Genomic DNA, 13,424 nt, shown 5'->3' on the forward strand with positions numbered 1-13,424 from the left:
CTACGTTTGTAAGAAAAAAAAAAGATGCCTAAACATTTCAATATAATTTCTACACTCTGATAACTGGCCGTTTAAGCACTGAGTTTGACACGGGAAAATAAAAGGGTTTCAGTTCTTTAAACAAAAAAAATCCATAGAAACTTATGGTAAGGAAATTTCGTATTCGTTATCGAGCGAGAAGTTCCAGCAACAAAATTCCTTTATCGTTAAACGACCTGTAGAGTTGAAGGCACGCCGTCCCTTAAGAGATAAAGCAGAGGTATTGTTGAGAGAGAGAAGGACGCGCAGATACAGTGAGACAGGGATGCGATGCTCTTCCACAAGAGCATCGCTTCCCATGCTCTTTTTATTGACCTGCAGGGTCAATAAAGAGCATGAAGCAAAGACCTTCACCGGGAGACGATGAATCTGCAACTGATATCGGAACGGAAGAGCAGGAGTCAATGAACTGTCCTAAACATCCACTCCCTAACAGAGAACAGCTTCAGTGAGCAGGAACAAGGCTTTTCTCAAGCTTCTTTTCAAGAATAAAGACACAAAGAGGACTTAAAGAAGCTAGACGAGCAAACCTTCTCCTTGGCATATGTGAGACTTCAAAGAACGCTCGATTCTAGTGCGTAAGACGGCTTTGAAAAATATGCGCTTTTTCAAAAAGTGTTGAGGAGACCAACACTGTTTGCGCTTCACTGACTCTTAGAAAGTTGTTCAATTTAGCACAGTCATGTTGTGAATTTTATATGATACCGAGAAATTAAAAAAAAAAGCTATTGTATTTATTATAATTATATATTATATATAAATATACACGCACACACACACACATATATTATATATATATATATATATATATATATATATATATATATATATATATATATATATATATTTATATATATATATATATATATATATATATATATATATATATATATATATATATATATATATATATATATATATAAGTATATTTTGATAGCCGTCTTTCTTGTAAACATATGTTGTTGAATATGACCGAGAGGGTAAGATTAATGATTCTAACACGAATCTTCTCATCAAAAATCAAAAAGTCTTGACCAGCAATCAGCAACCAGTTAACACATAACAACATTCCACCCACATTCAAGACCCCAAGCCAACACAGAGACAGGAGCAGCAAGAACATAAGCTGCTTATGTTGATGCATGTATTACCCTATTAATACCCATTGTTATGTTATTCATCCACTTGTTGTTCACTTCACTCACATTCTGTACCACCTCACCCATAGAGATAATAAGCCTTGGCAAAAGCATTTTTTTTCCAGCATCAGAGATTTGTTTTGTCTTGTATTCAAAATATTTCTAGCGAACAGTGTTGAATTCTGAGGATTTAATTTCATTAAATAACTTCAGTTTTTAATAATAAGCCATTGCTTGGTATTTTTATTAAAATTCTATTTCAAATAGCACTTGAATTATTACTATTATTACAAGTAATACTATTTCTTGAACTATTATTATTTCCACAGTTATTATTACTCTAATTACTGTTCCCTTAGTTTTTATTCTCACCTACTAATCCTACAGTTACTTGCACAACTAGTGCATATATGCGACTAACATCAGCTCATCTACTCCTCTATACTTCACTAATTTCTACTGTTCCATTTCTCTTAAAGCTGATTCTTTATTATTTGACAATGATTATAAACATTTAATCCAGTTTTATAAATATTGGATTAAATGTTTATATTCCTTGAATAATAACTATTAAGTAGCCATAAATGCAGCGATCACACTGATAAATAAATCAGTTTAATGTGGAAAGATCTGCCTAAACTACTTGATCTATTCTATTAACCCTGAGGACCGTTATTATAATTATGGAAATCGAGAAAAATCTAATTTTGCAAATTGTAAGTTTGTAACCACTTATTAAGGGTCGTTTAAGCTATCATCTCTCAAGTTCATTTTTGTTACTATACTAAATTAAAATAAAACAGGTTTAATTTTTTAAGTTTGTGAGTCATATACCGTAAAATGATTGGTCGAAACGTCGTCGTCTCTTCACTTTCTAGTGTGTGGTTTGGTCAACATATTTAAGCCATGTTATTGTGACTCCTCGTCTGCATGATTGGCATACTTTCACCAGAAGCTTCAGTATTGCTCAAGCGCTATAAAATACTTGGGCATTGTTTGAATTCAAATATCTGCCGTCTACATACTTGTCTAACTAGGAGGGCTTTGAAGTGACACTCGAAGCCTCTAGCATAGAATGTCACTCCATCACCATTATCATGAGGGAAAATATAACGTTTCATTTGTGTGAGTGTAAGTCATCTAACCCGTCCTCATAATAGAAAGTCGTATTTTGACGTATATTCTTACCTAAGGCCAAAAATTAAAAAGTAAGAGGGTAAGAGGGTAAAGAGAGTGCTGGACTCTTTATTGTAAAAAGTAGTGTACTTTTAATATTGTTTTATCTCACATGAATTATAATTATAATACCCAAATGCCCAAATCTTCCGATGTAAAAGTTTCCCATCGGTTTCTAGTAACCAACTGAGGGTCACATAGTTTGTCCCGCATATCTGCATCAGAAATTCATTCAGGATCTAATCGACTTTACTGTCGAATCCAGAAATAATTTTGAATAGTGAATATTTGATAAATTACGACACATTTTTTCTGACAGACTCAACTGTATCTTTTTTTTAGATTCCTTGGAGGTGATCGCGTGAATGAATTACTTCCTAACATTGCCTAACCGTCCAGCCCGTAACCCATGAATTAAATATTTTTCTGACAAAAAGATGCTAAAGGTTCCTGTATTTTGGCATCAGCAGTTAAAGAGTAGTAGTTGCCACCGTCATTTCAGCCTATTCTCAAAACATGGACCAAACACTCGTTAATCCATGAATGAAAACAATCAACAAAGGTTGTTTACAAACAACCGCTCCCTGGGCTATGTTCGTTCATGCGACCCCACAGACGCATTCATCAAATTTAACATTGTGTGTTTAAAAAAATTAGGGGATTTCTCAGATATAAATATTAATATATTTCATAAATTCCTGCAGTTAAGCGTAGGTAAGGTTAGGTGTTTATTTTCTACTGGCAATTAGTATTTGCATTACGTGGATGAAGCCTTTAGAGATGTACGAATCGAACAGAGGACGAGTGCGAAACACTGTTCGAATATTCCAGTGCACGTATCCAATAATCTATTATATTATCAAAGGTAATATGTCACGTTTTCACGTGAGTATTCATAGCCTCGCGTTGAAGTGAATGGGTATATTAGTCATGTCGAGGATAGTCACAGCTAAGTATTAAATCAATTTGTATTGCATATTACAACCATTTGTTATCGATTTTAGGCCACAGTGACCATTTATGTTCTTATTTTCAATTTTAGGATAGCAGTGTACTTATATTTATATTACATCAAGAAAATCCGTAGTTTAATTTTGTATTCTTCCTTTGCTTCTTGCCCTCGTCACTCCTATTACTCATTACCTTACTTGCCCCTACTCACGCCTCTTGCTCATTCTCCTTACTCTCTAAATTTACCCAGTCCCATACTTAGATTACCAGCCCTGCATGATCATTCACCGTAAGTCACTCGTCCTCCTCGCTCCCCCTATTGTCTCCCCTATTCCCTCACCCTATTAACTCCCCCTAGTGTCTCCCCCTATTCCCTTGCCCCATTAACTCCCGGTACTCACACGCCTCTACTCACTAGCTCTACTCCCATCATATCACATATACATATATAACCCGTTCCGAGTGGTGGGAGGTGATCCCATGACACTGGAAGTGCTTGCTAGCAGAAGGTCCTGGAGTGCGCTCACAGCCAGGTAATTAATAGCATTCCGCGGGACAGTGGTCGCAACCTGTAGGGATCAGCATACACATATTCAGGTTGGCCAAGTTTAACTGGTGGTCGTGGTTTGTTACATATGGTTTGTCTGCCCTAGTTTGTGGTCCGTTGAGGTTTGTGTGTCACTGTTATGTTTCTTGATTTGTGTCTCGTGGTTTGTTGTGTGATTTAATTCGCCTGGTTTCCCGGAGTGGGAAACAGGAAGGGCGTTAAGGGGTTTTTGAGACATCCATAGACCAATAAACAGCCTTCACCAGGATACAGTCAACAGCACCTCGATAACTAACAGGTATCTAGTAGTTGGTGGGATGAACAGTCAGTGTACATTCTTCCAAAGTGTTTACTGGAGTAACCACAGTAGGAATTATTGAATGGAAGTCACTCCAACCCACTCCCCCATTATGAGTAGTAATGGCCAACAATATTCAACAGTGAGACTGTCAACGAGGTCAACCAGCACATGGCTTGGCATTTGTTATTCTTCAGCTGTACATAGAAGGCGTCTTAGTGTTTACACATTTAAGTGATGTTGTAGTAACGTGATCCAGTAGTGGTTCAACGTTATCGCTGATGATCCAAGATCACTTCACCGTCATGTGATTACTGGCTTTGATGGCTAATTCAATTCACACCTCCGTGATAAGTTTAAGGCAGCCGGAGCCATAAGTATGATATAATCAAATATATAATCCCTGAATTATCACTGAATTTCACCATGAAAAAAAACAAGAATTATCTGCTATGAAATTGTACATGAACCATTTCTTTAGAGACACCATTATATGTATGCATCTTAAGGGTACAACCTTCAGCTCAACTTCTCCTGAAAATGTCTTAACCAACAACAATCTTCCTCTATAATGATTGACAACAGCACCCAAGACAGGGGAGGAGGGTTGGGCTATTGTCAACACTCTCCCCCCTCACTTCACACTCTGCAACAAATCTATACTCATTCATAATGAATAAATCTATATTCATTCATAATGCATAAACCGCCGCTGCTCGCTAACGTCGTTATTTGGGGAGCCTTGATCCCAAACTCTGGCAATTACAGTTAACTGCTCGATATATCAGAGAACTGTGATGGAGGAATTCATTGGTCAGAGGAAGTTTTGTGCATGAACTAAATACTGAAGAAACAAATGACAGTAAAGATATATGGACTGGTGGTGCAGTGCTATTGAGTCGTTTGTCACGACCTGACGGCTGTCACCAGCGTCACCACCTGACGGCTGTCACCAGCGTCACCACCTGACAGCTACTAGGTGAGCACACACACACACACACACACACACACACACACACACACACACACACACAATAAAAACATAGAGCTGGCCTTAAAAAGAGAGCTGTCAGGAGGCTGTCACCGGAACACTCGTCTTAATAATAGTGTGGCATTAACTACTGGGGACGAACACCTATTCAGGTAGCTGGCAGGTGCGTCAAGTGTGAACTTTGGAGCATTCATGTTGAGGCGGCACACACACACACACACACACACACACACACACACACACACACACACACACACACACACACACACACACATACACATACACATACACATACACACACACACACACACACACACACATCAGTTGATTGACGGTTGAGAGGCGGGACCAAAGAGCCGAAGCTCAACCCCTGCAAGCACAACTAGGTGAGTACACACACACTGGTAATAGCTACTAGAGGGGGTCTGGTAGCTGAGTGAACAGCACGCAGGACTCGTAATTCTGTGGCCCGGGTTCGAGTCCTGGACCAGGCAGAAACAAATGGGTAAAGTTTATTTCACCCTGATGCTCCTGTTACCTAGCAGTAAATAGGTACCGGGGAGTTAGCCAGCTGTCACGGGCTGCTTCCTGTGTGTGTGTGTGTGTGTGTGTGTGTGTGTGTGTGTGTGTGTGTGTGTGTGTGTGTGTGTGTGTGTGAGTGTGTGTGTGTGTGTGAGTGTGTGTGTGTGTGTGTGTGTGTGTGTGTGTGTGTGTGGAGAAAAAAAATTGTAATTAGTAACAGTTGATTGACAGTTGAGAGGCGGGCCGAAAGAGCAGAGCTCAACCCCCGCAAGCACAACTAAGTGAATACAACTAGGTGAATACACACACTATCACTTACAACCAAGGTGTTTTTCTTCGCCTGGTCTGTAATCAATTGCTAATGATTGCATTAGTTTTAATCATACAAGCGAGAGTGTAAATAACATTTGTATTTTCACATATATCGTAAGATTACTGTAGCATTACAATTATCATACCTGTTATAATATTAATTGAATACTCTCTATGCCATTATTTTTAACATGCACTTTTATCATTGTTATCGCGAGTTCAATGTTTACACAGCTGGTGTTCAAAATAATTAACCTCAAAATAATTCAATCCACAATATCGAATTTAATATAATTATTTATCATCAATGACAGGTTAAAATTCATCTGAAACGATGACAGTTTTTTTTTTAGCCATAGACGACATTGTTCATGTACTATCTTCGTGTAAGTGGTACATTGTTCATACAAGTGGTACATTGTTCATATAAGTGGTCCATTGTTCATATAAGTGGTACATTGTTCATACAAGTGGTACATTGTTCATATAAGTGGTACATTGTTCATACAAGTGGTACATTGTTCATATAAGTGGTACATTGTTCATACAAGTGGTACATTGTTCATACAAGTGGTACATTGTTCATATAAGTGGTACATTGTTCATACAAGTGGTACATTGTTCATATAAGTGGTACATTGTTCATATAAGTGGTACACTTTTCATGTACACTGTTCATATAAGTGGTACACTTCCCTCTGTCGTTCCTGTAGAGGTGTGAGAGATGAGGTGCACGAGGTGTAGTGTGAGGTCGTGCAGTCAACAACCTGTCATCTACAGTTGTGATAATGTCACTAAAATTAGTTGTTAATAAACTGCCCGAACCTAACCTGAGGACCCCATGAATAGAAAACGGAACCCGCGCGTCAATTTTACGAGCGAGTATGAGGTTTATAGTACATCATATTTTGGCCGGTGTGGGGGTTTCATACGTCAAATTACGATGTTAAGTTGGAGAGGGCAGGTTGTGAGCTCTCGGATATAAAAGATTGTTTAAGTGATGTTCAAAGTCAATTAATGTTTAAGTGATGTTCAAAGTCAATTAAATTGCAATGATAACCATCATATGAAGAGCCACAGAGGAGTTTCATTGCATAATGGGCTACAAGAGTTGTTACAGTACTCGTGTCAGATTAGTTAAGATATGGAATACATTAGGAAGTGATGTGGTGGAGGTAGACTCCATACAATTTGAAGTGGAGATAAGATAAAGCCCAGTAGGCTCAGGTTGATTGACAGTTGAGAGGCGGAACCATAGAGCCGAAGCTCAACCCGCCGCCAAGCACAGGTCGATGAGTACGTACACACACACACACACACACACACACACACACACACACACACACACACACACACACACACACACACACACACAACACACCTATCATATATTTCAACATTATTGCTCTCAATCAATTTATTTTATTAGAAATAAACAAATCGTGCAAACAGGAGCGAATCATAACATAAATCAGCATTAATATGACATGAATTAGCAGTTACACGACGAGAATTAACTTCAATATTTCATGCATTAGCTTAATAATAACTTGAATTAGCAGCGATAGAGCATTAACGAGACAATAATTACCATTACCATAAATAAGAGCAGAATATGACCTGTTTTAATTGTCGTAATCATTCTGAACCTTTTACATTTATTCCAACATGCTCCTAATGACCTCGAGAATGGCCCAATCATATACCAGAGACTTATAAAATAATTCATATGACTCGCTTCGACATTTTCCACACGCAAAAACTCATGAATATGAAGCCATCACTTTCCTGTTAATTTCAGGTTTATCAATGACCTAAAAATATGAAATTTTTCACTAACCAGAGAATATGATGGTTATCACTAACTCAAGAATATGAAGGTTATCACTAACTCAAGAATATGAAGGTTATCACTAACTCAAGAATATGAAGGTTATCACTAACTCAAGAATATGAAGGTTATCACTAACTCAAGAATATGAAGGTTATCACTAACTCAAGAATATGAAGGTTATCACTTCCTCAATAATATGAAGGTTATCACTAATTCAAGAATATGAAGGTTATCACTAACTCAAGAATATGAAGGTTATCACTAACTCAAGAATATGAAGGTTATCACTAACTCAAGAATATGAAGATTATTACTACCTCAATAATATGAAGGTTATCACTATCTCAAGAATATGAAGGTTATCACTAATTCAAGAATATGAAGGTTATCACTAACTCAAGAATATGAAGGTTATCACTAACTTAAGAATATGAAAGTTATCTGTAAATAAAGCAAATATTTTATTATGGTCAATCTTAGGAAAGCGCCAATCAGAGCTCGTATCATTCAGGTTTCACCATGCAGAGATGATTTGGATCTAGACAGTAGACAGTTTGGACGGTGGAGAGAGGATCTGGATAGTGGACAGGGGGGCTCCATCTGCACAGGGGGACAGGGGTCTGAACACTGAACAGGGGGACGGCACAGTGGACAGGGGGTCAGCACATTGGAACATGGACACAGGAAAAGTTGACAGTGGGGGGTCTGTACAGGTGCAATTTTTCTCCGTCAGTGCCGACGGCTGAGCTGCTGGGGGACGGGGAAGTGTACCTGGACCGAGGGAGCACTCTTAATCTAACCTGCGTCGTCCACTTCAGCCCAACTCCGCCGGAATTCATCCTATGGTACCACCGTGATAAGGTATGTGCTGTCCCTTGCTACTTTACTGATACGGTACCTTGGCACCTGAGTGACAAGGTACCTTGGTACCTAACTGATATGGTACCTTGGCACCTCAGTGACAAGGTACCTTGGTACCTCACTGATATGGTACCTTGGCACCTCAGTGACAAGGTTCCTTGGCACCTCAGTGACAAGGTTCCTTGGTACCTCACTGATATGGTAGGTTGTTGCCTCATTGATATGGTACCTTGGTACCTCACTGATATGGTACCTTGGCACCTCAGTGACAAGGTACCTTGGTACCTAACTGATATGGTACCTTGGCACCTCAGTGACAAGGTACCTTGGTATCTCACTGATATGGTACCTTGGCACCTCAGTGACAAGGTACCTTGGTACCTCACTCATTTTATTATTGTGGTAAACTAAACTCATCAGCTAAGCGTCGTCAGCAGATGTGGTAAAGGCTGAACTTCCTCTATTAGATTATTTACACATTAATAACAGGCTGGACCATCATATCTACCCTTGAGGTACTCCACTCATTACTTCTATTTATCGAGTCGTGCAAAGCTTTCAGAGAAAACAAAAGCAAAAACCAAAAAATATCTTCCATGTCATGCATAGAGAACGACAAGAATTATTAATAAAATTCCGGTCATTAAACACTGCAAAAATTAACATTTGTGTTTGGTTCAGTTATAAATCAATCATTTCAGAGAAAATGTACAGAATGGTATTTCTGGAATAATAGAGGACGGGGAGTGAGGATGTTGGGGTCTTGCAGTCTGAGCTAAATTCTCCTGGAATGCTGGAAATGTTGCGGCGTGAGTTTAATATCCCGTGATCCCTACCAGGAGTGAAGCTGCGCAGGGTGGCAGGGAAAGTTCAGTGAGAATTTAGGGAGATCTCAGCAAAAGTTAAGGGAGAGAGAGAGAGAGAGAGAGAGAGAGAGAGAGAGAGAGAGAGAGAGAGAGAGAGAGAGAGAGAGAGAGAGAGAGAGAGAGAGAGAGAGAGAGAAAGAGAGAGAGAGAGAGAGAGAGAGAGAGAGAGAGAGAGAGAGAGAGAGAGAGAGAGAGAGAGAGAGAGAGAGAGACAGAGAAAGAGAGAGACAGGAGAGAGAGAGAGAGAGAGAGAGAGAGAGAGAGAGAGAGAGAGAGAGAGAGAGAGAGAGAGAGAGACAGAGAAAGAGAGAGACAGGAGAGAGAGAGAGAGGGAGAGAGAGAGAGAGAGAGAGAGAGAGAGAGAGAGAGAGAGAGAGAGAGAGAGAGAGAGAGAGAGAGAGAGACAGAGAAAGAGAGAGACAGGAGAGAGAGAGAGAGGGAGAGAGAGAGAGAGAGAGAGAGAGAGAGAGAGAGAGAGAGAGAGAGAGAGAGAGAGAGAGAGAGAGAGAGAGAGAGAGAGAGAGAGAGAGAGAGAGTGGTAGCAGGGAAAGATTGGTTATAATGTAAGGTCAGAAAGTCAAAGAAGCAAGAAAGGGGAAAACAAGCGAGATAGAATTTAGTTCCCTTATTTATTTTTTTACGAAGAGGGTAAGCTGAAACAAAAGAAGCTAATAAGTCAAGAGCAGCAACAACAAACAAATGGATACAGAGAATGAGAGATATGACCAAGAACACAGTAAGTAGGAAAAACAATGTCCGAGAAAAAATAATGTTCTTAGGAAAAGAGATCGAACAAGAGCAACTAAGTTAGGACGAACATGCTAAGACCTGTATTATTTCCACTGCGATAAAAAATCTGAAGTAGCAGGCCGGAGCGCTGAATAAAACGTGAGAGATAAAGTGCTTTACTGGTTTTAATAATAGAGGAGGGTCAGAATGCCAGAGAAATGGGGAGAGAAAGCGAACGATGAAGGAAGAGAGGGGTAAGGCACATATGCTTGTGTCCATATGTGCGCACATGTGCTTTGAGTCCCTATCTGCGTACATGTGCCTTGTGTTTTCTTTCGATCCTTCCTTTGTCTCTATCAGACAAGCCTGGAACTCACTTCTGCTTCTCTTGTGGCGCTCTGAACATCTTATTGTACTGGTGTGCCACTCAGTAGGGGGAACAGTACCCAATAAACGAGCCTCATGTATTGGACGCCAAACCTCAAACCTCCTTCCCTTGCCCAGGCGACTGTATTAACCACAACACCGGTTGTGAAGTGAACCGGGCAGAGACGATAGCACAGTAAGTCGCTCACCAAGTGAACCGGGCAGAGACGATAGCACAGTAAGTCGCTCACCAAGTCGAGTTGAACACCGAATCTTCCAGCGAAGTGATAAGAAGTCATGCAGTATTTAATATTAAAACCAAATTTTCGCAAGTGGAAACCATTTCAAGAAACATAGCTCGTTATATTTTTATATTGGCATCTTTAAATTCCAGCAATAACAAGTTTCCAGACACAGGAGGAGACTAACGAGGGGCAGGTATGCCTCCTGAATGCCTCTCAGTAAACTGAATTTATCTCTTATCAAGAGAGCCCAGAAGGAATATGAAAGCAGGAGCAGACGACGTCTTTTAAGCAGCCAGACGAAGCAATTCATGTAATATCATAATAAATCTTTATTCCATTTGTTACAGCACTTGGATATATTTATCCAAACTGTAACTTGGACTCACACACACACAGCGTTTATGATCTTCAGTCCACGGACCTGTGTTTGTTTCCTGGACTGTGTTTACCTAGAAAAAGATACCTGGAAGTTCCACAGCTGTTGTCGGTTGCATCCCAGGGATGTGTGTGTGTGTGTGTGTGTGTGTGTGTGTGTGTGTGTGTGTGTGTGTGTGTGTGTGTGTGTGTGTGTGTGTGTGTGTGTGTCCCTTGTAGTATATATGACAAGGACCAACTGTAGGAAGTCATTACCTCACACCACCAACGGTTATCAACAGCTAGGAGGCCTGACGCTGCAAGCACAAATAGTAAATACACACACATCAGTTCCTGGAAGGAAATAATTTGGCCTTAAAAAAATTCTCGTTTGCGACTAACTGGCAGACGAGGAGTGTCTTGAGGAGGAGCCTCGAGGAGCTGCTCGAGGAAGAGCTGCCCTTCAGGGAACAGATGCTGTTCGCCTGTTCATTTTTTCTGTCTCGAGGACGACGAGACAGATCTTTGCGATTTTAAGAAAAAAAAATGCTTAATTTATAGAGCCCAATAGGCTCAGGAACCTGTACACCAGTTGATTTTACAGATTTTACAGAAAATCTTTACGATTTTTAAGTGTATTTACTATTTACTATTTTTGTGTCTGCAAAATCGAGCTATTAGCTCTTGGACCCCGCCTTTCTAACCAATATATTTTTCATCTATTATGACTGCTACATATATTTCTTTCTAACACACACACACACACACACATCCCCAGGGAGCAGCCCATAGCAGCTGTCTACCTCCCAGGTACCTATTTGCTGCTAGATGAACTTCAAGTTGAAAGAAACTCTGCCCATTTGTTTCCCCCTCCTCCGGGAATCGAACCCGGGCCATTTGGACTACGACCCCCGAGCGCTGTCCACTCAACCACGCGGCCCATAAGATATTAAACGTGGACTCTTGCGCATGCGCGCATGTAGTGTATATAACCTCGAACCTGTTTGTACTCACATAATTGTTCCTACGAGGATTTATTTTCCGGCTCTGTTGGTGTGCTTACCTATCTGTGTCTACGAAGGTCAGGTCTAGCTCTTCATGCCCCGCCCACTAGCCTTGTTGTACCTTATAGTTTAACTATTGTTCTATTGAACAAGCTATAGTTATACTAGTTGTAATTTAACTATTATTAACTAATGAACAAGCCTCTTGACAGTTCTCTCCAGCACATTATTTTGTGTGCGTGTATACTCACCTAGTTGTACTCACCTAGTTGTGCTTGCGGGGTTGAGCTCTGGCACTTTGGTCCCGCCTCTCAACTGTCAATCAACTGGTCTACAGGTTCCTGAGCCTATTGGGCTCTATAAACTGGTGTGTGTGTACTCACCTAGTTGTACTCACCTAGTTGTGTCTGCAGGATCGAGCATTGACTCTTGGATCCCGCCTTTCGAGCATCGGTTGTTTACAGCAATGACTCCTGTCCCATTTCCCTATCATACCTGGTTTTAAAATTATGAATAGTATTTGCTTCCACAACCTGTTCCTGAAGTGCATTCCATTTTCCCACTACTCTCACGCTAAAAGAAAACTTCCTAACATCTCTGTGACTCATCTGAGTTTCAAGCTTCCATCCATGTCCTCTCGTTTTATTACTATTCCATGTGAACATTTCGTCTATGTCCACTCTGTCAATCCCTCTGAGTATTTTATACGTTCCTATCATGTCCCCCCTCTCCCTTCTTCTTTCTAGTGTCGTAAGGCACAGTTCCCTCAGGCGCTCCTCATACCCCATCCCTCGTAGCTCTGGGACGAGTCTCGTTGCAAACCTCTGAACCTTTTCCAGTTTCATTATATGCTTCTTCAGATGGGGACTCCATGATGAGGCGGCATACTCTAAGACTGGCCTCACGTAGGCAGTGTAAAGCGCCCTAAATGCCTCCTTACTTAGGTTTCTGAATGATGTTCTAACTTTTGCCAGTGTAGAGTACGCTGCTGTCGTTATCCTATGTGTATGTGTGTGTGTGTGTGTGTGTGTGTGTGTGTGTGTGTGTGTGTGTGTGTGTGTGTGTGTGTGTATGTGTGTGTGTGTGTGTGTGTGTGTGTGTGTGTGTGTGTGTGTGTGTGTGTGTGTGTGTGTGTGTGTGTGACGATCTATCTCTCCACTGTTCCCTTTAATATATATAATTCCCAGCCA

The 13,424-nt window shown here is 40.4% G+C and overlaps 1 protein-coding gene across 1 annotated transcript in view; it reads left to right on the top strand.

The window, feature by feature from the left end:
* LOC123759649 (fibroblast growth factor receptor 1) overlaps window positions 1-13,424 on the top strand; it is a 153,968-nt gene that overhangs the window by 130,792 nt on the left and 9,752 nt on the right. The window contains exon 5 of the mRNA XM_045744848.2: window positions 8,543-8,670. Coding sequence (XP_045600804.1) covers window positions 8,543-8,670 — 128 coding nt within the window. The remainder of the gene's footprint in view (window positions 1-8,542; window positions 8,671-13,424) is intronic.

This window comes from Procambarus clarkii, chromosome 8 (assembly GCF_040958095.1).
Source record: "Procambarus clarkii isolate CNS0578487 chromosome 8, FALCON_Pclarkii_2.0, whole genome shotgun sequence".
In the NCBI taxonomy this organism is placed as follows: Eukaryota; Metazoa; Arthropoda; class Malacostraca; order Decapoda; family Cambaridae; genus Procambarus; species Procambarus clarkii.